The sequence below is a fragment of the Spea bombifrons genome, chromosome 3 (genome assembly GCF_027358695.1).
Source record: "Spea bombifrons isolate aSpeBom1 chromosome 3, aSpeBom1.2.pri, whole genome shotgun sequence".
Taxonomy (NCBI): Eukaryota; Metazoa; Chordata; class Amphibia; order Anura; family Pelobatidae; genus Spea; species Spea bombifrons.
In genome coordinates, this window is record NC_071089.1 from 21,600,159 (window position 1) to 21,623,586 (window position 23,428).

A 23,428-nucleotide genomic window follows, 5' to 3' on the forward strand; every position below is an offset into this window, starting at 1 on the left:
AGCAGGCTCATGTAATAATGACATAGGTAGAGCACCCCATTCACTGACAATGCAGAATCAGAGCGTATTATCTAACAGGTCAGCAGGTAGTTACCAGCTAAGTGAACAGCCAGGCTCTAAGTGTCCCGTTTTACAGCACTATGGAATATGATGATAAACATAAATCAAAATACGATACTGCCGGTGCTCAGATACTACTGAATAAGTGAAACAAATACTGGAGATTACCTTCAATCCATAGAGTTTGAGCTACATACGATGTATGTAGCTGGCAATCTCAGCTCATATGCTCTATGTAGTGGTTTTCTGTTGGTTAAATAACCCAATGACTGTAAATCACTTTCTGTAATGTAGTGAGGCTGCTGCTTGGTCTGTTACCAATTGTTAGCTTCTCTAAAAACAAGTAGAATTACATTCTAATTGCTGCCTGACCCATGGAACAGGGATCTTAATATGACTGCTTGCTCCTATGAAAATTTGGGCTGCAGGAGAATAAAAAGTGACAGCTTGCTTCCAGTTGATCTAATGTGAGATTAGCAGGCTAGCATGATTGAAAAAATGTATGATCCCAGCAGACATGCAGAGATTGGCGATTGTGATGTCCCACCATACCTGGGAACTCCCTGGGTTTTGTCTGGAGACTCCAGGTGAAGAGATGCTTCTTCGGGTGACTTCTGAGAAACTAGATAGTGGGACCGGCATGACCCACTCTTCGGCCACTTCCCAACGGCATGTGTCCCGCAACGTCAGTGTGACCTTCTACCTAAATGCCGCATGCGGGGCTTTGGGTAGCTGGAGCCAAAATGTTTCCAGGTATATGCAGACATTCTCTCACCAATAAAATACAGTGAAAAACAAAAATTAGATGGGTGCGTTAACTATTAGGTCAACTTTGTGCCTACTGTGTGGTATATTGTTACCTACATGGGCTGCATGTGCAAACTACATGTACGTCCAACCACATCTATCGGATTCATTTACAAACGATAGCAGGGTATTATAAGAAAATTCAATGGAGGGAAAGGGTTTTTTTATAATCGATTGCAGCGCTTTCCATGATTGAAGTGCATGTGGGATAGAATAGATGCCCACAGCCTTCGCACAGCCAGCGCTGGAGCTCACTGGAGGTAGGTACACTGCGTGCAAGGAGATGGGTCTGGCTGAACACATCTGCATGGAAAATAGCTAGGGGGCAGGGAAAGGGGCAAACGTGCATCTGCAAGGGTGACCAGAGTCATGGGTGTCCACAGAAATATTTCGGGGAAGGGGGCTAAATGCTAGCACTGGCCAAGGTGTGGGACATAGGCACGAGACGGCGTGGGTGGGGCAGCCCTTTCCAGTTGGGCATGGAACCATCAGAGTGATATGGCGCGCTAGTCCTGCCCTCTTTGATCATCATGGTTGATGTTGTAGCAGCCTCGCATGTACAGTACACAGACAGACTTTAGTTTTATTAGGATTTATTATCTCCCCCAGGCTAGTCTTGTGCAGGAGTCCAGCCCTGCTCCGCGGTGATCTCCTGCCTAACGTGCGCCAAGGGCGTCACGTGACATCCAGACACACACTGCGGCTCCTCTCTGCTGTTCAGGCCAATCACACGCAGGTTCACGAGGAAGCGGACCTGGCTTTTAAATGAAATTGAAGGCAGGAGAGGGTGAAATGGATTTAAACCCTGCAGGCCGTCCACAATCAGCCCTGCTCAGTAGGATAGAAAAGCCTTGTCTCTGGAAAGTGCTGCTGATGGCCTTCAAGATGCTTTCTTGGAAGAGTATACCACAAATGAATCGTTTAAAGGCCGGTCTCAACCTGGAAGTCTCTGAATTATCCGGTAGTTGAGAAAAGCTAACTCTACGGACGATTACAGACGATGCGGAACCCGAACCCGCATCGGTTCCCCTGTCAGGAAGCACAGACCTCCTCCTGCCAGTAGCCTGCAGAGGCGCGAGGAGTGGCGCCCTGTGATGTCATCACGCACATCAGTCTACAGCACGTTGCTAAGAGCCCCACCTCCAACCGGCGTTTTGTTCTGGAAGCTTCATGCAGTAGGTTCCGTAGGGTGGCATTCGATCTGCGTCCATCCTTCACCTAGTGAGCCTTCCCGGTACCGGCGTAGCATCGCCATCCATCAGTTGGGTCAGCGCTAGCAAAACGGACCAAGATGCCGGACATCTCTGCTCCAAAAGTGGCCGTAGCCGCCCCCGGGGCTGCTGGTAACGGCGCAGGGAAGAGGAAGGGTGCTTACCAGGATAAGGATAAGCCGGCCCAGATCCGCTTTAGCAATATCTCAGCCGGGAAGGGTAAGTTCTGAGTCCCGCACTGACGGCTGCACGTGGAACGGCATGAATTCGGGACCTGTGTGGGAGTGAGCGGCCCGCACCTGTCACTGAACTACAACACCCATCACTCCTGACAGGAGTGGCAGTTGTATTCAGCCAGCCAGGGGCTTTCGGTGTTCTAACTGGGCCTATGCAGCATGGGCCTATAACTCCAACGGTTTAACGGGAAGAGGGTCACTCTTTTTGTTGTGAATGTGGGGTTGCTGCGTCATACATGTCTTTTTAGCACAATAGGTCTGCACCAGGCCCTGTTGCCCCAGCAACGCCTTCCTCAGCAAAAATACCCCACTGAGGGGACCCTGGGCAAAACTAACCAGGAAGCATGCGCAGCCAGTGTGTCTGTCTCTTTAGTGTAATATTGGCTGCTAAATACATGGATACCTGCATCTCCTATATTAATGAGCGAGAACGCTAACTCACACATGCCTGTGCTTCTTTATGGCTGTCTGATATATTCATTTCTATGATCTAGACCTCCACAATTCTTCTCTGATGGTATCCAACTTTACTCACACCCCTCCTAGATTGTGAGCAGATGCCTCTTCACCGAATGTATCGGCTTGTTGTACTCTTTGGGTGTATTAGTATGATTATTAGTATTAACTGATGTGCGTATGCGCTATAAGAAGCACTGCGGAATAGTTGATGTATAAATAAGATGACGATGAAGAGTATAAGCAGATTTATTTATGTGTAAATAACCAATAGAGGCTCAGAATGCTTTGTGATCCTTTAGAGCTGCTCCCTTTCCATATATGGGCGGCCTGATCGACCAATCAGGCGTTGAGCACAGCTTGCTGTCTAAAGAATTTATTTCACCGTCTAAGGACCAAGGCTGAGAAACTAGAGTTTGAAAGCTTCACGCGGCATGAATAATTCTTACATGTTCACTTACCGCACGCGCAGCTTTGTATTTTATCTTCCTTAATGGAAATTAAGTGTTTAATGAGCTCTTTTTCACAGCTGTTGCTGATGCTGTTAGGACCAGTCTTGGACCAAAAGGCATGGACAAAATGGTATGTGATAAATGTCCCTGTATGTTTATTATGTACAGTTATTTTTATGATAAATTCGGGACTTACTGTCTTTTTGTTAATTTTAAGATTCAAGATGGAAAAGGAGACGTAACCATCACAAATGATGGAGCAACGATCTTGAAACAAATGCAGGTTCTTCACCCGGCAGCAAAGATGGTGAGGGGGGCATTCTTCATCTCCAGTTAATTTTGTCATGGGGGCTGTTCAATTATTATACAGTTATTGCATGCAATAATAAAACATACTTAAGAATAAGGCTTTTTTTTGTATGAATGGAGTGCTGAACCAACTTTAGAATTGCTAAATATCTAAACCTGTGAATGATTTATCCCACCAGTCAATCAGCTGTAATACAAATACTCTACTTTGAAATTAGAACCTGGTTGTAAAATAGCTTGTAAATTGATAAATTAGCCAAACATCTTGCATTCGTGTTATTTTACAATAATGTCCTAATCATTGTTTTTCTCCTCAAAGTGGAAGCAATTAAGTAACCAAACATTCACATTAAAAGATCGTTCTTTCAAGTGTTTGTGACCCCTGCACTTATCTGCCATTCCTCGCTTTCTCCCCGATGTTTAGTGCAGAGCTACTCTCTAGCAGTACGTGAGCCGGCTGTTAACACATAACGTTTCTGCCGTTTCATGGACGTTACATTATGTTACTGTAAATTCCCATTTCTGATCACTTTTGCCTCTTTAGTACAGTGTTGCTTGTACTGTGACATTGTGCTCTCTTCTGTTAGGGCGATCACTTATAGCACTCATTGATATAGCAAAGCATTAAGAACCTTCTGCGTGCCAGACTGTAACACGTGGAAAATAATTTCATAGCTGTACCGTACTAATTTTACCGTTTACTTGGAAGCTATTTTTCATGAATGCAATCATCAGATATACTGTTGGGGTATAGAATGTCTTCCTTGTGGTCGGCTGGTATGCATGGTTTGCTCTTAGGAGGCTGCTGGTTTTGCTTATGTTCTTTGGTTCCCGCATTGATATTGTGCTTTGTTTCTTGATGTAACCTGTGGCATGCTGTGTAGCCCTTTTCTGCCACTAAAGTTGTCCGTATAATGCATTCTATCTGCTTTCAGTTGGTTGAGTTGTCTAAAGCCCAGGACATTGAAGCTGGTGATGGAACTACATCTGTTGTCGTTATTGCTGGAGCATTGTTGGAATCCTGTACCAATCTCCTGCAGAAAGGTATTGGACCGGTACCCCTTTTTTCTAAAATCTATATGGTTCTTTATAATCAAACAATTCTACCAAAAGGGAAGGTTTGTTTGGCAAACAAAACATCCATAAATTAATTGGTTTTAAATGTTGACCATAAATGTCTTTTATTAACCTTTTTTGATTTCTGTGACTAGGTCAGAAGAAATCGCATGCCTACTGCAGCTCCTAGACGCATTTGAAAATGTCATTCTATGTTGCTTTATGCCCATATGTTTATGCCATATAAATACAGGGTGTAAAGCTTTTAACTATGCCTTTTTTCCTTGTGCCTGTTTAAACCTTTTTTTTTTTTTTTTTGCTTTAACCAAAAAGCGCACAAGTACAGAATTAAAGAACTATAGAGAGAAAAATGTTTCTTTAAATTCTTTAAACACTATTAACGTAATTTCAGTAAACCTATAGCATGCCGGGGACATCCGTATTACATAAAATATCGGTCTGATCCGGCCAAAGATGAGCCTGTCTGTCTGTCTGTCTGTTTGTGAAGGTTAGCACTTTGCCATAACATACAGATGGGGGACGCACATCTTCGGCCCGATTCGACCAACAGTTTATGCTATTTTGTTATTGCTGAAGGAATTCAAAGAAACATTTTCTTACGGTCATCCTTTTAAGTAATGTATAATCTTTTTGTCTGCGGACACTAATAGAGTAGTCTTTGCATCTCGTCAACTTTGTCATGAATTTTTTTTTTTTTTTATTTGCTTCCTATGTAGGGATTCACCCCACTACCATTTCAGAGTCATTTCAGCTGGCAGTAGAGAAAGGAGTTGAAATCTTGAGTAATATGGGAACCCCCGTAGAGTTAAGTGACAGAGAAACACTACTGAACAGTGCATCGACTTCACTGAACTCAAAGGTGTGTTTCATGCTTTTTCCACCCTTTGTGTACTGTATTAATCTGAGAAGCAAGTTCATTTGTTGCTTACCACTAAACTTGCGTTTTTTTTGGACGTTTGTGCATTTCACGTGGGTGTCTTACCTACCCTAGAATCTGGTCTCCCCGATACAGTCCTAGTCTAAAAATGCCAGTTTTTACTTGCTGTATGTTTTAAGGCTTAAGTTGTAGGAAGTTTCTTTTCTGTATAGAAAACAGTTAAAGCATCTGGTAATAGGACAGCAGGTAGGCTCATCGAGCATTGAAGACAAATAAACTGGACAAGAAAGGATGTAACTTTTGTATGGCTGGTGACCTCGCAATCTCTGTAAGGTATCTGTAATGCTTTATATTGTTTGTTAGTTCCCCCGAGGATACCCTATAAGAATCAAGTCCTGTGACTAGTTATAGTGGTTACAATTCACCCAAAATTCATACTTATTGGATCTCCAAACATATGTTCAAGAAGGTCCTTGTTACCAATATTGCTGTTTTCTGATATATTTTCCAGGTTGTGTCTCAGTATTCCAGCTTGCTTGCACCAATGTGTGTTGATGCAGTAATGAATGTGATTGATCCACTGACAGCAAATAGCGTGGACCTCAGAGATATAAAAATTGTCAAGAAACTTGGGTGAGAAACATTTTCTAATCTTCCCTGTATCACAGGCCTTAGCTTTATTATCTCTTGGCGATTCGCTACAATTATAAGATCTAAAACGATTTATGCATTTAATATGCAGATATATTAATCTGTCTGAGTTGTATCTGCAGAATACCGATAACATTCTGTATATATTAACTGCGTGGAGCTTTGTTTGTCTTGGTTTTGAACTAAACCTTAGCAACAATTCTAGTTTGCATTGTCATTACATTCTGTACTCTGTGAGCCCCAATATATTAACTCGCTATAGCCTGAAGTAGTCGTCTCCAAATGGATGCTATAAAGTAGCCGCTTAGGGAGGGTACGATTGTTAGCAGTAACAAATTGTTTAGATGCAATGTGACCAACTGGACGAGGTTTTTACATTGTGTGAGAAAATAGATGACGGCTGAAACCTGTAAGTTAAAACCATGCTTGATACTGAGTGAATTGTGAATGATTCCTCGTAACTTTTTTCTAGTGGAACCATTGATGATTGTGAACTGGTCGAAGGCCTTGTGCTCACGCAGAAAACCGCAAATACGGGTGTAACGCGGGTAGAAAAGGCAAAGATCGGCCTGATACAGTTTTGTTTGTCTGCTCCAAAAACAGATGTAAGTATTTTCATTTCTTTTTGGATATGCAACCCTGTGTCAAGATCTGTATATCATATAATTGTACAATTAATTGGCCCACTTTTTCTCCTAACCGCAAGACTTATTTTAATTTCCTGCACCTTGGAGAATGCAATGTTTTCCTGTTCCTAATGAGCAGAGCCAATTGCTGACAAGTCCTAGATGGTGATCACATTTGCTTTATTCTGTTAAATTTGAACATGCATTTCTGGTTTCCTGGTGGCTTCTACTAGCTAGGCAGGCAAGGTGCTTAGCCCTCCCTAATATAGCAAGTAGGAGCATGGAATACCTCCAAATCTGCTAAGGTGTTGGCTAAGCTGTCGATAGATGTGCTCATAGAGCAATACTATAATAATACATGGCATTTAGTCTAGTGTGCTCCCTTTTTATCTTGTTACAGTAACATAGCTTAGCTTGTTTAGCTTATGTGACGGCATTTGCCATGAAAAGTATTTGTTAGCTGATATTCCTTATACAACACCTATTTAATAACATTTCTCAATGGCATATGCCACATATCAAATAGATGGTGTCGGCTTATCTTTTAAGCTATTTTTGTGTACCACTCTAGTTAGAGGTAGTTCTCCCTACATTTAACCCTTTAAAGATCGGGTTTAGGGTGAACCTGAAACATTCAGTGTTGTAGAGGTTACGGTCCACATCCCACAGCTTTTGGACTCACCAGAAAGACTTTAAATTTGCGTCAAATAATCATTTTGTTGACAGGCACTTGGTAAATAACTGTTGTAACTTGCCTTCGCAACCAATGAGTTATTGTTAATTGGAGATTAAATATCAAACATTCATACTCTAATTTAAAGAACTGGATATTACGACTAAACTTTGACCGTTTGTATCCTTGTAGATGGACAACCAAATTGTGGTATCTGACTATGCCCAAATGGACAGAGTTTTGCGTGAGGAAAGAACATATATCCTTAACCTTGTGAAGCAGATTAAGAAGGCTGGTTGTAATGTGCTGCTGATTCAGAAGTCAATTCTAAGGTATTTAAATCCGAATGCTGTGCAGGATATTTTGTTTAAATCGCTAGTCCCTGTCGCAGAATACTATAATCCACTTGTAATGTTTTTTCCCCCGCCGCAGGGATGCACTTAGTGATCTGGCCTTACATTTCTTGAATAAGATGAAAATAATGGTGATTAAAGATATTGAGAGAGAAGACATTGAGTTCATTTGTAAGGTAAGGAAATGCTTCTATTTTAGGGGGATCTTTCTAAAAGGTTAAAGATAAAGCCCAGGTTGATTTTCTGAAATGTAATGTCCTGTATTTGAACCTCCACTGGTTTTTAAGTGGTTGGCGTATTAAATCATTGTTTAAAATAGATTGGCTTCACCCTTTTAAAGTTGTGTATACTCCTTTAGCGCGGACAACCTTAGAATTGTATGCATGTTTTGTGTTCTAGACAATTGGAACCAAGCCTGTTGCACACATTGACCAATTCACTCCTGATATGTTGGCATCTGCTGAGATGGCTGAGGAAGTTAGTCTGAACGGTTCTGGCAAATTGGTAAAGGTAAGCAGTTCTCAGGTCCTGTCTTATAAATGCATGCATGCGCACGATAATTACCATTGGGTTGTCCATTTTATATCTTCCTTCGTTAAATTTTGTAGATAACGGGCTGTGCAAACCCAGGAAAAACGGTTTCAATTGTCGTTCGTGGGTCCAACAAACTTGTGATTGAAGAGGCAGAACGCTCCATTCATGATGCCCTTTGTGTTATCAGGTGTTTGGTAAAGAAAAGGTATGGGACTTTATCTTGAATTTTGGTTGATCTAGACAGCATGTTAAAGGGCTCATATTTTAATTTGCGACACTAAGGCCACTGATATTATGTACAGAGTTTGCATGTTCATGTTTCTTTCAGACCTTAATGCTTAAGACACATGCTTAATAAACATGAATCCAGTCTTGTTCTCGGGGTGTGCGTGTGTCACTCTTCCAATTTTTTTTAGCATCTAATATGTTGATTGGTATCTGTATAGTAAATTATCAGGATTTATTTTTAGCATAAGGGTAAATTTTATCAAAGCATTAAGAATAAACAAGTTTAATCAAAGCATGGATGTATTTTCTCTTTAATGAAGCTGAGATCTGCTCCTAACCGTGGGGGAACATTTTCATCCCTTCTTCTCGGGCTGCTCTTACAAAGCCAGCCATTACCAATGACTTAGAATTAGTGGGAGCAGGAAGTTAAGATGTCTATAAAGGATCTTTTTCTTTTCTTAAACCTTGATTTATAATTTTAACGTTTTAGGGCTCTAATTGCCGGAGGTGGCGCTCCTGAGATTGAATTAGCCCTGCGTTTGAATGAATATGCCAGAACACTGAGTGGCATGGAGTCCTACTGTATCAGAGCCTTTGCAGATGCCATGGAAGTTATTCCATCCACACTGGCTGAGAACGCAGGTCTTAACCCAATATCAACCGTGACAGAACTGAGAAACAGACATGCACAGGGCGAGAAAACCGCTGGAATAAATATCCGAAAGGTAACATCCCAAATGATGCCTTTAGGTATTCTTGCACTAATTTGGCATAACTATGTTTCTGACAGATGCGATTTATCGTTCTCTTGTTACCAAATGTACAGTTAATAAGCTGGTTTCTGCTTAAATTGTATGTATGTTCACATTTCTTGCTCTGTCAAATCCAGCTGCCACATTTAGTTATGTCAAAAGACTATTTTAAGTGTCTGGTAGAAGCTCTCCAGCCCTTACCAATTTTGTTTCTTTTATTTAGGGAGGAATTTCTAATATCTTGGAAGAACTCGTCGTTCAGCCGTTATTGGTGTCCATCAGCTCCCTTACTCTGGCTACGGAAACTGTGCGCAGTATTCTGAAGATCGATGATGTGGTGAGTACTTAAAAATGACATGAAAGTAAACCATTGTTTTTAGACCACCCTGCTTCCTCGATCCTTCTGTGTCTGTCTACGTTTTCCCTGTGTTCATCCTTTTTATATAAATTTGTGATTTGGGGTGCCCTTTTCCCGGAAAGCCCTTAGTAACTAAGCTGCAAGACATGCCCTGCCAGGCTACTTTAATACTACTACTTGTACAAGAACAAAAGCATTGCTATAAGGATGATTATAAGAATATATTATTAAAGCTTTTGGCGGGCTGGAAAACAATCAGATGAATACGAAGTAAAGGATGAGTACTGGCTGCCGTGCCTGTTTCATAGTTGAATAACTGTTTGTTTTTTCCCCTTTAGGTAAACACAAGATAAGCTTTACTGATGCTGTCTGACCTGATGAGCTGTGCCATGGTGTGCATCAAAGCTGGCCGTCAATGTTTATATACCTGTTGGCACTTAATTTAATAAAATTGTTACATGAGCTGTCATGTTTGTCTATTATTCCATAGATAATTAATGGGCATGATTTAGTGCAGTGTCTTGTGTCTGTTATATCTAAGGCTAGCCTTTCTGGTTACATTTGGCCTCAAAGCAGGTGCAATTAGCTTTACATAAATAGTTAAATGCAGGAGAAAGTCAAAGTTCAAAAAGGCAGCTATGCCTTTTACTTCAGAGATCGGGTAAGGTAATATGTGCTTCATTGATTCTTGGTTTCTGAGAATTGTGTGTGTGTGGAGCGACAGTTCGGGAGAGAGCTGCAGCAGTGGGTTTCACTCAGAAAACAAGTAATGAAGTCATGATTGACATGTACCGTTCCAACAAGGATGTAGCCCCCTTTATATCTGAAAGCACTGTATTTACTAAACGGCTGTGGTGAGATGCAAAACGCTGTCTCACCATATTAATATGCAAACAAAAAACCCTTTTCAGTCTATCACGATGCAAAAGATGTTACCAGCAACGTACTGATGGGGAACAGCAGGTGAATGAGCCCTTTTGCATAATAAATGTATGGAAACTATAATGTTGCAAATTAACAAGTTGTAGAGCATGATTACCAGTATCATAACACTAGGAAAGCTGAGGTCTTTAATCACAGGGAGGGGTGGAATAAGTGCAACTGGGTGTAATTTGAGTTTGGGGGGGGATTACCTGGCAAGGTGTGCGCATGTGCGTTATGACGCATGCACCGTAGTGAGATCTCCTTATATGTGACGTCTGTGGGATCTTTTAATACGTAAATCGGTGAGACTGTGCCCATGCTGTATAACAAACTCACCGGGGCTTTAGTGACCTTGGAGTTTGAGTGTCCTCTCACCCCAAATCCATGGACAAACTATGTTTAAAAGACGATTGAAACACAGAGGAGTGGGCTTATTGAATACAATCCTCTGTTTTTGGAGTCCCAGCTAATGGAGTCTAATAAGTAGAAGCAACATAAATGCGTTCTCCGAGGGGCTCCTGGGTTTTGTTTCCGTCGGTGCAGTCCCCTCGTTTAATTGAGGAAGAAGCTCATGAGCACTGGCGATCTTCCGCACCGGCCCCATCGGGACGATGTGCTTTAAAGCTTGTTACATGCGCTCTTCAGCAGTTTTGTTTCCTCATCTGTACGATTTATATCAAATGTGGGGATGGGCTCACAATTACTTGAAGAATTAAAAGGCTTAGGGTTTCTTTAAAATAAGTCTCATTTTTGTTCCATGAGGTTGTTCCTAAACCCGTGTGTGTCCGTTTTATTTTTATCAAATCAGTTAGTAAAAGTCTTCAATCACTCGGAAAAAAATCGTCTTTTGCACGATGGTCGGGTTACTGCAGCGATTCAACTGTCGCCTGCTGTACAAAGTGGCGTTTTCACATTCTGTATACAGTTTGGCCCATGGCAGATGCCGTAGTAGCGTCCATAGTTACAAAGTCGCGGGCGGTTGCAGATCTCTCCAGGAACATGGCGAAGTCGCACCGTGACTCGGTTCTCGCTGCTGCTTGTGTCCAGACCCCGGTAAACCCTGTCACTCGGACACCGTGTACCCTATACGAGCGGAAACAGGAGGAGAGCCAGCGAAATAGACACCCGCTAACCTCAAACACCGGGCACGAGTCTGAGAGGACATCGGAGGTATTAGAAATCCCCAACAATCTTATTCCAACCCCTCTCCATTCGATAATAGGACGCTATGTGCTCATGTATTTACATAGATGGTAACGGAAATCCAGACGGACATTCAAAGTGCTTACACGGATAAATAGTTGGAGTCATCCTGGGCTTAAATTAATTAGCAACCACAAGACACCGAAGCACTAAGCGGGTGTTTAAGGCTGTGATGTGCTTTAATGTTTCTGAACATAGAGCTGATTGCAAGTTCTCAAACATTCCGTCTGGAAATCATCTGATGAAAGGGACCCAAAGGGCCACCTCTGTGCCACTGGCTACTGAGTCAAGGGCTTGCTGAGGCCAGATCCCTCCCTGGTTAATACTCTGACGCCCCAATAGTGTAGGGCGTCAGAGTATTAATAAATAGTGTGGAGTCCACAGAGGACAAAGCGCTGTCCTGCTAGCAGTAGCCTAGAAACGGCTTTTAAATTCCCTCATAGTATGAACCTCTATCTCTTCTCCTAGGAAGCTGTTCCACTTGTCCACCACCTTCTCAGTAAAGATAAACATTCTTACATTACATCTAAAACTCTGTCACTCTTCCCCCTTTAATATAGATACTCCCCTGTTGCATTTTATTAAATCCTTTTTTATGTATTTTAATAAATCAAGCAATCAATGTGTCATTTAAGTGTTCGGTTCCTTGATTCGGTTGCTAGAATGTGCGTTTTATTCTTTAAAATCAGTTGTTCGGGGCTGCACTGTTATTGTGTGATCCTGGTAATTGGGTCCCAACCTGCAAGTCCCTACGGCTTTGCTGTGAGATTAATGGTGATGTACAACACATTATCTTTTGCCATCTGTTTCTATCGGGCAAAACAAAACAAGGTCAGAGCCATCTGTTACCCCATCACTTAATAATATATAATATGCCCTTTAGCATATTCATGTGTGTTCATAGGTAGGGAACAGTGAAACTATATATATATATATATATATATATATATATATATATATATATATATATGAAACCAAAGAAAAAATGGGCACTCACGGGTCTTTGCAGTAAAGTGCATTAAGCACAATTTTATTTCAACCAGCACAGCCAACGTTTCGGACCACCTCCGGTCCTTTCTCAAGGAGGTGGTCCGAAACGTTGGCTGTGCTGGTTGAAATAAAATTGTGCTTAATGCACTTTACTGCAAAGACCCGTGAGTGCCCATTTTTTCTTTGGTTTCATATATCTGGCTATTTTTGGAGCACCTGGGCAAATAAAAGCCTGTGTATATTAATAAATTCTCTGAGTGTGCATATATATAATGTTAACAGTGTATGCAGCATTTCTTACAGGGCATACATTTAAAGGCTATGACCAAACTAGAATGGTAAAGAGGACCCTGCTCACAATATATATATATATATATACATATATATATATATATATATCTATACCTAACTATTCACTGGATTTAGCCCACATGCATCCATAGAGGTGAGTTGCTGTTATCAAAGGCAGCAGGAATTACCTAATACCCTTCTGCTCTATGGCTGGTTGTCCCCTTATGGTAATTATGAACCATAATTAACATACTATTGAAATCTGTAACATTCATTATTGTCATTTCAAATCGCATGATAGTCAAAAAATGTTCTTGTTGCTTTCCATGAGCAGTATCGGTGTTGAAAGTGAAATCTCTCATCTCGCTGTCACATTTGCTGTGCTTCATAATAGCGCCAATCATTGCTAAAGAGCTTTACATCTCGTGTTAATCCATTTGTAAGGGTCAGTCCGGGGCCGGTTGGTACTCGGCATGTGGAGAAGGGATTTGAAATTTGATGTCACATATATTGACCCTCTCTACCCTACATATTAAATCAGAATCATTATATTCAGTTTATTACTTTGTACCTTTCAGAAGGCATTTAACTGGAGTCCTGGTTTGCTTAGAAGTAGAAAAATATTTTACCGATGCACTTGGTTGAATTAATGTATATTATCCATTATACTCATCCCTACAAATTAGGAAGTTCCTATATGGGCTGTTTTTCCAGGGTTTTTATACATGTTGCAGGTAGCTGACAGCACATGTTAAGTACTAACCTGCTGTATGTATGATGTATAACTAAGCAGCTGATTCCCTTCTGTGATTTTATCCTCATGCTGCCCCCTTCCTAGCCTTTTGTTTCTGTAAATCACTATATGATGCCCTATGTCCTGTTTACCTGTTGGACATCACTGTGGTATACGATGGCACTATATACCGTATATATAAATAAATAAGGATAATACTGCAGAGCAGCACTTTACATATACTGGACAGCGACATATGAAATTTATATGTGTCCTGGAAAAATGGCCAATATGTTAGTAATGTGATCACCCTTATTACATGTATACACAGCATGTTTTCTTTTTCTCTTATTTATAGATCAAAATACCTCTCTTATTTATCATATGTGCTGTGTGTGAGAACTGTCATGTTTAATGTTGGTCCCATGTTTTATTGTTGTTACTGCTTCTTTATCATTTGTGTTACCACTTTGAGTTCAAGAATTAATTGGATTGATTGCTTATTCAAAAACTACTTCTAGCAGTATTCATCAAATGTAATGCCAAATCACTTTAATGGTGGCAAGTTGAGCATTATTGATAAAATAACATACTTTCTTAATCATTTGACCAGGATGGCACTGATTCGGATTCTGACACGGAAAGAAACCAACATGGCAAGAGCTGTGAAAGTAAAGGTTGGTTTTTTGACATCTCCAAAATACAGAATTCAGACAAAGAATACTACATACAGCTGGAACAACTAAAGAACGCTCATCTACAGAACATGGCACAACTAGAAAGAATGTATGAACAGAAACTGAAGCTAAAGGGGGTTCAGAACATTAATACTGACCAGGAGGTCAACAAAAACTGCTTCAGGTAAGCAAACAGAGTCAACATTTAATTAAAAAAATGCTTATAGAATCAGGAATCAATTACAGCAATGGGTTTAGTATCATTTCGGCAATACCATAATATCTCTACATAATAGCTCTACTGGCCTATGACATCATATCCAGTGCTTCTTAGCGCATGGAAACCACCATTGGACAGTGCCCTCCTTAGCAATAGGTATAGCATCAGAAAGGAAGCAGGTAATATAAGACATTATAAAATATATTTTGAGTCTATTATTTGTTTAAATGATGGACTAAAAATATAAAAAAATAAAATATATATATTTTGAGTCTATTATTTAGATAATGATTAGGTTCCCACAGTACAGTTAGTACAGTTCACAAAGAAGTAGTACCTTCTATGCCATATGTGGTGTTTCTATTATCTGTTTTTATACCATTTGTATAATATTCACAATCGTTGCCCAGTTAAGTATAACACATTTATATTCTTAATTTCTAGGTCAATGTGGGACAAAACAAATTTGCACCCAGCTGTGTATCATGAGGGCAATGATTTCCACTGTAATGTTTCTTCTGCCTTATCAGAAAACTCACTTAGTGAATCGTCTGATGGAGGACATTGTAGTGATTCAGAAGAGTCCATGTCTGCCAGGGAGAAAATATTTCAAATGTGGAATGATTTTTCAGTGGATGATTATATACAAAATTCCACATATGTCAATCACAGCAAGGAGAAATGTCAAACTAGCAAAAGCAAGTCCAAAAAGTGGTCCCACAGAATAACCATCCCTGAACCTTTTCAGATGACCATTAGAGAAACCAAGAAAAAGGAGACGAATATGAAATCAAAGTCTGAAATAGAACTTGAAAATAAGTTGTTGAAAAAAGCTCTAGAAGAGGAGGCAGAGTGTCAGAAGAAGTTCAGAGCTAACCCTGTCCCAGCTTCTGTCTACCTGCCACTGTATCACGAAATAGTAGGGAGGAATGAGGAGAGGCGCAAATTTGTGAAAGAGAAAAGCAAAGAGATTCTTTTAGCATCTCAAAAACCCTTCAAATTCATAGAGCGAGAAAAACACAAGAAAGAAGTTCAGAAGAAACAACTCTCTGGTCTTTCAGCTTCAAGAAACAATGTAAAGTATTTTAAGGCAAAACCAGTCCCTAGATCTATTTACGGAAGCTCAGCCAAGGAGAGGCTAAAAGAAGAGGAGTTGTATAGAGATATCAGAATACATATGAGAGCACAAGAACTGCTACATAATTCCTCATACCCTACCAGTACGCTAGCTTCTAGGAGTGCTGCGGTGAGTAGGAAGACAAGATGCTACGAACCAAAAGAAGAACCAGAGCACAAACCAAAAATAAAAGAATCTATACCTAACTTTGAAGCTCTCCATCAAAAGCAACATAAACGTTTGTTAAAAGCCAAACATTCAAAGCACGTTACGGTTTGTGATCCTTTTCATTTGCGGACCGAACACATTTCCCATACAGGAAAAATTATTAAAAACATTGAAGCAGATGAGGACAACTTAAATGAAACTCGTTGGCCATATAAGTCCCCAAGGAAATGGACACCAGTTAAATCCCCCAGAGACAGCTCATTGCCCAGTGATGAGGCATTATCTAAAGCTCTGAGATCAACAGAATCTTCCAAAAAAAGGCAGCAAGCCATCAGGTAAACACTGTTGTTATTTCTGATATCCCTGTGATCCTTTCACTCTCTGGGGTTTATTCACTAAGGAAAGAGTGTACAGGAGAGTTGCATCTCTAGCCTGCCTCAGGGAGCTTCTACACCAAAAAGAGCTTGGTTGGCCCCTTGAGAGCAAAAAATGTATGTATAAGCATCGCTGTCACCACCAAAATAATATCCGTATGATACCTCCCTGATGTACAGCAGCAACCCAAGTCTGATACTCTCCGATGCCCACTCAAAATGATATATACACAACGGGGCGCTCATACAATAGAAAAAAGGGAAAAAAAACAATAATAGTGTAGTAATAATGTGAATTGTTTGATATTTTTAAAAGACCCAGTTAATTTCATTATGCAGGGTTGGTTCAACCCTTCCGACAGGGAAAGCGTATTTGGGTAGGTCTTGAGTAGACGCTCACCTGCAATCTCCCACTTGAGTGAATAAACCCCTTTAAAATATCTCGGAATATTTGTCAATTAAGCAAAAAACAAAAACTGTATGCGCTTCTCATCCTGTACAGACAATACACTGTATTAGCAGCATGCTTACACTTGTTTGGTAGGCCTCAACTTACACATTTGTATTATTTGAGCCTGAGACTAGCTTAGTGCACCAACATTTTTTCTCTCCCCTATTTGTCAATTAAGGGCTATACAAAAAGTCTAAGCATGTGGCTTGTTTTGCTATCAGTGAATCATTTGTAAACTCCCGCCTGCCTGCCATTACACGTATTTTTCCTGTAGGCCCCCAGTCTTTCCTTAGTAGGCTGTAGGCAATTCCTTGACCCCACCTCTGTTTTGAAGTGACTCGCTTTTGAGATGGTTTATATCCCCACCTCAGGAAGTCTATAGAAGAAAAAAATAAAATTGAAGAAGAGTGGAAAAGGAAACGAGCCAGACAGAAACACAAAGAGAAACTATTGAAGAAACATATTTGTTCCAGAGCTAAAGCTATCGACCCACTCCAAAGAGCAGCTCTGTTGTCCCGTAGAAAATTAAATGAGTTGAGGTAATTGTTTCCCCCAAAAATATATACCTCATTTTACAAGCTTTTGTAAACCCGTTAGATAAATCCGTAAATCAATTTCATAGTTTTTTTAGTCTTAGTCTGGCATTGCGTAGGCCCTAGTTGGCCACTTTCGTTTTATCACTTATTATAAACGTGGTAGGCTTACCCTTTTGGTGGACAAAACACTTGCCTACATACAATCATGCTTACAAAACCTTTTACACTGAACATGGAGATGTAAGGCATGAGGAGAAATCTGCAATATGTCAATACAGTGTTAATTAAAATGATGCCCTTTGGCTATTGAAAGTTGACATCAAATCATTGTATGGCGACTATCCTAAATGTGTCTACTCAAAATGAGAGCTGGTGTATGACTGGCAGGTATGACTGAAAGGAAGTTCTTCTGTTACCATAGTAAGGAAATGTTGTAAGGCATGTGACCTCATACCTACCTTAACACCTCCTCCACCTGAAAAAGTTTTCACTCATAGGGACCTAACATTAAAAATTATTTTTTATTGGTAACTGCCCCTGATGGCTGCGTATGGAATATCTGAACAAAAGTATATCAAGAACAGATCCAACTTCATTAAAGAACCAAGATTCACCAAAGCAAAGCGTTCAAAAGCATTCCAAAATGTATATAGAAATCATACGCAGCATGCTACCTACAGTCCAGGGCATCTTACTGTCTTTATCTCGGGGTTCTGAGGAAGTAAGACTAGAGATTCACATGGACCCTGGATATGGCTGAAATCCCAACACAACCTGATATGTGAGTAGAGGTAAAATATACTGTATGTTTTATTCAGTACTGGTTTCATTATTTTGCAAAATTCTGTACCAGGAAACAGGAAAAACAGAGAACTAAAGAATACTTACAGGAATTGGAAGAAATGAAAGATCGAGTCAACAAGAAGCCACTTTTGTTGGAAAGAGCATCGCAGGTTTGTCAACTGAATGTGAGCTTTTCTGCTTTCTTTGTGGTCACCTTGGACTCCTTATTTCTCTTCTTCTGTCACTGAGCACAATGCAGGAAGATGTAAGCTCTATGTCTGCTGTATGCATTCCTGTATCATGATTTAATACCCACCATTTATATTTTTATAGCAGCAGAGCTATTTGTCGTAATGAATTGGTTACTTTATCTACATTTGTTCACTTTCTAGTTTGTAAAGTTGAAAAAACAAGTCCATCGAGTAAAACCTTTCCAAGATATATCTTGTTGCACTAATCCAAATAAAAGCAAAAACAAGCAGTTTATCACTAGTATCAGATTATAAATGGGGCTTCAAAATATTTTAACATTTTTATTTTTTTATTTTTGCAGTTGTATGTTAACCATTTGTGTTCTAGCTCTGTTATCTCAGCCCAATATATCAGACAAATACCGTGACTCTTTATCGCACTACCTGAAGTAAACAACAGAATGATTCAGCCTTAATCACCCAGGCACCCAGGCAGACACCCTGACTTAATCTATCGGGGAAAGGGTTTTATTTTACAGCGCTACGGAATTTCATGGCGCTATATAAAACAATAAATAATAATAATACTATTTGACATTGCACATTTCAATTTCTATTTCATCCAGAAAAATGCTCGTCTCTCTGCTGAAAAGCACTACTCTACAGTGCTACAGAACCTGGGATTGCGCGAGGATTTTGTTTCACAAAAAGGACAAACATCTCATCTGAAAGATGTTGCCAGAATCGAGCAACACAGCATGGATGAAGACGGGTAATTTGGAATTTTCATATACATATAGAGCTTGCAATACTACTACTTATAATATTCATTAAATGTAAGGATATACATGTGTATGTATGTATATATGTATACATTATTTAGAGCTCACATATCACAGTTTACAGTACAATGAAGAGGAAGTACAAGTGCGGTTATGCAGCAGTATATGATTAGGCAAGGAGCTTATGCATGCCTGTGGATTAGAGAGGACGCAAGGTTGATGCCTGTCATCCCAAAGAAACATAGACTTTGTTTATAAGTCATCTTTTTATCAGAGAATGTACCTTATGCCCTGGCCAAGCACATGAGACCAAATATATGTAGGTTTCATTTTGTATTCAAAGAGATGTCACATTAAATGTATTTATTTCATACTCCAAATCCCATGTGAGTCTTTTTTCCCTCGCATCCCATTTAAACTGGCAGTCCGCCTACCGTGCACCTGCACGCTCACAGTTTATTTTGCTCTAGCACGCCAGCCACCTCACCGTTTCCATCAAGTTTATGTTGGCTGTGGATTGAGCAGGATGGGAGGGCTATTGGACAGCGGGTGGAAGGCTAAGTGTGGAATGGCCGGGTAATGCAACTCCCATAAAGCAGGTTACTGTATTAGCGTAATATGGGTTGTAATAAAAGTTGCTTTATGACAAACACTGCTTTTAGGCAAGAAAGAAACTGAAGAAGACACAAAAAGCACACACACACACATTCTCATGGTAGAAAAGTGAAAAAAAATACCATTCTTTTAAGGACCTTTTTTTAAGATGTACTTCTCTTTTATAAGCGCTGTCCTATCATTGCACAGTATGACCTATTTCCTTCTGAAAGGTTCAGTCTTCTTTTTATTTGTTTCCAGCAGCAGTGAAGGCACTTTGGAATTAGAGGACTTGCAAGATGACGGATATAGCTATAAAGATGAATCGGAGGATTCTGAAATTGAAGATGAGAACCAGGGAGATTACAGCACAGATGATGATCACACGGAGGATGAAATGTAATCTATCCACAAGCATGACTGGCCAGAAATTAATAAACCCATGGTGCTAGACAGGGAATATGTGCCGTCCCAAAAACTTTGCAACATTAAGGGAATATTTTCAGATGAAGTAGTTTATTGGAAGAGTGTGTCCATGATTTAGAGGGCAGGAGTGAATTCATCCCTAACAAAGCTGCAGGAAAGTGGCTGAATTATGATGTTTATTATGGTGTTTCCACTACAGGACCAGAGTGTTGATAGGAATATGGGTGGCCTAATGGGCACATCCAGCACTGAAACTGGTTATTGCTGCTGTGGGATAACAGATCCCCATGCAAACCGCAACTTGTCCATTGTTTACATTTAAACGTGCAGTTACCTTATCGGTTATCAGTTTATCACATATGTCATGTTCTTTAAGTTTTTCAATTCTTATGAGCTTGCAGATTCTATTTAGAATTATACCTGAGTTGCAGATAAAACCAAGGGATCTATTGTTTGGCTTTACTTGCTCAATTTTCTGTGCTGATCATCAAGATGATATACGACGCATTCTCAAAAATAGAGCAGATGTTAGATTTAGCCTTCTAGATGAGGTGGCGTAGTGGAATTAAAATATAACTATGCCGAATCTTGTCCTATAGGGCATTACATATAGGTATATGGGCAGGTTAGATAGGCAGGCTAGTTCTTATTTTTGTCAAATAATTCTGGATCAGCAATAGTTAAATCTTTACAGTCATGTGCGTCATTATAACACCACGTATGAAATACGCTTATGTAGTTAATTCATGTGTTTGTAGTATTTTGTACTGAAACATTAGCCTGTGTTGATTTGTTCAGGGCAGATCTATTTGGATGGGCTAATTACCTTATCAATATTACATTATCTTCCATAATTACAAATGCTGTTGTCCCCAATATAGAATGGAATCCCAACCTATTGTTATTCTGCTATTACATTACTTTACTAAAATGAGATGTGTGAATGTTTTTTTAATTTTTGATGCCATCGCTTGGTTCTCATGTTTGTAAACTCAAACCACAGGAAGATTTTATTTAAAAAAAAAAAAAAAAGTTAATGGCCATTATCAGATTATGATTTGTTTATTTAGGTGATTGCTTACAGTGAATTATTTTTACTTTTATTTATCTGATGATTTTTTTCATGAAAAAAATTAAATATTTATATTTAATTAAACAAATATGTTTCTTTGTATGTATTACCATCTTTCTTGGATTAGCAGTAGTAAAAGATTAGGTTGCATCTATTGTGCCTTTTGAAGTGACTAACCTAATCATCATATCCTCACTAAATGCACATGCCTTTTAATTTTATAAAAATGTTTAATTTTAACCATGAAAAATATATTACTTAAAAATCCTTATTTAAAGGTGCTGTTCCACCTCCATTGCTGAATTTAACACTTCATTTCAAGTACGTCTCAATGTCCGAACTTCATAGAATAATTCGTCATGGGAAATTGTCTCTTTGCCAGGAACATTTACTTGTCATGTGACACAAGTGCAGCTCTCATGGATTGTTGCAGGCCTGGACTGGCCATCGGGCACACCAGGCATTTGCCCGGTGGGCCGGGCCGCGGCAGGGCCGGATTGACTTAGGGGCCGATGGAGCTGCAGCTCCAGGCCCCTACCTTAAAATAGGCCCAGTCAGGACCGGACTGACTGGGCCTATGCGGCCTCTACGGCCGCATTAACGCAGGGCATAAGGGGCACCTGCCCCTTAGGCCCGCCGCAACTGCGACCGGATCCGCCACTCTAAGGGGCCGGGAAGCCCCCACCAGGGCCGGCCTTACGGGTGTGCGGCCGCACAGGGTTTAAAACATCGGGGGGTTTTTTGTTGGTTTTTTTTACTTTATTTAACATCTTCCATGTTAAATAAAGTTTTTTTTTTAACTTTATTTAACATGGAGGATGTTAAATAAAGTAAAAAAAAAAAAAACCCCGATGTTTTAATTTAAGCCCTGTGCGGCCGCAGACCCCTAAGGCCGGCCCTGGTGTTGGCTTCCTGGCCCCTTAGAGTGGCGGACCCGGTCGCAGTTGCGGCGGGCTTAAGGGGCCCTGCGTTAATGCGGCCGTAGATGCCGCATAGGGCCAGTCAGTCTGGTCCTGACTGGGCCTATTTTAAGGTAGAGGCCTGGAGCTGCAGCTCCATCAGCCCCTAAATCAATCCGGCCCTGCCGCGGGCCCGGTCGCAGTTGCTGCTTGCTCCGGCAACAAGGTAAGTAGGGTGAGGGAGGGGGGTGCAGTGAGAAGGGGCAGAGGGGGGTTAGATAGTGAGAAAGGGGGAGAGGAGATAGATAGTGAAAGGGGTACATATTGAGAAGTGGGGAAGGGGGTACATAGTAAAAAGGGGGAACATAGTGAGAAGGGGCAGATAAGATGGGGAGAGGGGGTAATGTGAATGCGTATGAGAATTAATGAATAAATGTGTGGATGAATTGTGTGAATGCGTATGACAATTAATGAATTCATGTGTGGATGAATTGCTTGAATGATTTGTGAGACTGCATTAATGAATGTGTTAATGATTTGTGTGAATGAGTGAGTAAATGCAAAGATGGTACATGAAGGGTGGGCTTTAACAATAAATAAATAAATAAATAAAAATGGGCTGCTCAGGCTTAAATGCCCGGGCCTATTTTTTGTCCCAGTCCGGGCCTGGATTGTTGTCATAAAACCTGATTTACAGTATCCGCAAGGTAATTTGTTGGGAATCATAATGAGATGTGCGGGGGGTAACATTATGTTCCTGAGGGCGGCTGGTGTGACGCTTCCCTTGGTTCTGCCTTTTCTTGTAACATTTTCTTATTATTTTCTTTTATCTAAATGACATAGTGCTGTATAATAATGTAATATGTCTGATATATAAAAAAAAAGTACATTGCCATTAACATCTGGGATTAACACTCCCTGGAAAGCAATACTTGCAAAAGTAAAAATATTTTAGAAGATTGACTGGCACCAGCACCAGCCAATTAGACTCTTTGTCTGACCCCCAGCCCACCTGAAAAACACACCCATTCTATTGCATCACTATAGCTAGGGGAGCCAGCACTAGGTCAAGCTTGACATATGGCTTGTCCTGGCAGTGTGTTCCAGAGCCGAGTCAGCTCTAACCCCTTCTCTTCTCTAGTGTTGCACGGAAAGAGGATTCTTGCTCAATTGGACATGCCAAGCCTAGGGTTTAGTTTGGCCCAGACTCAGTAGATGCTCGCTTTATGTAACTAATTTAATTGTCCAGGACTGTAAGCTTTACAGCGCAGTGACCTCCTTTCCCAACGGCGTAACTAGAAACCTCAGGGCCCCGGTGCGAGAATCTGTTAAGGGCC

General features: G+C 40.4%; 2 protein-coding genes across 3 annotated transcripts; both read left to right on the top strand.

The window, feature by feature from the left end:
- Nucleotides 1-2,004: 2,004 nt before the first annotated feature.
- On the top strand, nt 2,005-10,122 carry CCT4 (chaperonin containing TCP1 subunit 4). 2 transcript variants are annotated; one of them, XM_053460976.1, is made up of 14 exons: nt 2,008-2,297; nt 3,300-3,352; nt 3,440-3,529; nt 4,467-4,575; nt 5,325-5,467; nt 5,997-6,118; nt 6,609-6,741; nt 7,628-7,767; nt 7,868-7,964; nt 8,188-8,298; nt 8,397-8,527; nt 9,041-9,275; nt 9,526-9,639; nt 9,999-10,122. In XM_053460976.1, the coding sequence occupies exons 1-14, from the start codon at nt 2,159-2,161 to the stop codon at nt 10,011-10,013; spliced, it is 1,632 nt and encodes a 543-aa protein (XP_053316951.1). In that variant the 5' UTR covers nt 2,008-2,158; the 3' UTR covers nt 10,014-10,122. The 2 variants fall into 2 exon arrangements, with proteins under 2 accessions (XP_053316952.1, XP_053316951.1); XM_053460977.1 differs by lacking the exon at nt 9,999-10,122 and having other exon boundaries at nt 2,005-2,297; nt 9,526-9,651.
- Nucleotides 10,123-11,583: 1,461 nt separating this feature from the next.
- FAM161A (FAM161 centrosomal protein A) lies at nt 11,584-20,247 on the top strand. Its single transcript, XM_053460245.1, has 7 exons — nt 11,584-11,754; nt 14,415-14,662; nt 15,143-16,318; nt 17,180-17,347; nt 18,198-18,297; nt 18,945-19,090; nt 19,959-20,247. Exons 1-7 carry the CDS (start codon nt 11,584-11,586, stop codon nt 20,095-20,097), a joined length of 2,148 nt encoding a protein of 715 aa, XP_053316220.1. The 3' UTR covers nt 20,098-20,247.
- Nucleotides 20,248-23,428: the final 3,181 nt, after the last annotated feature.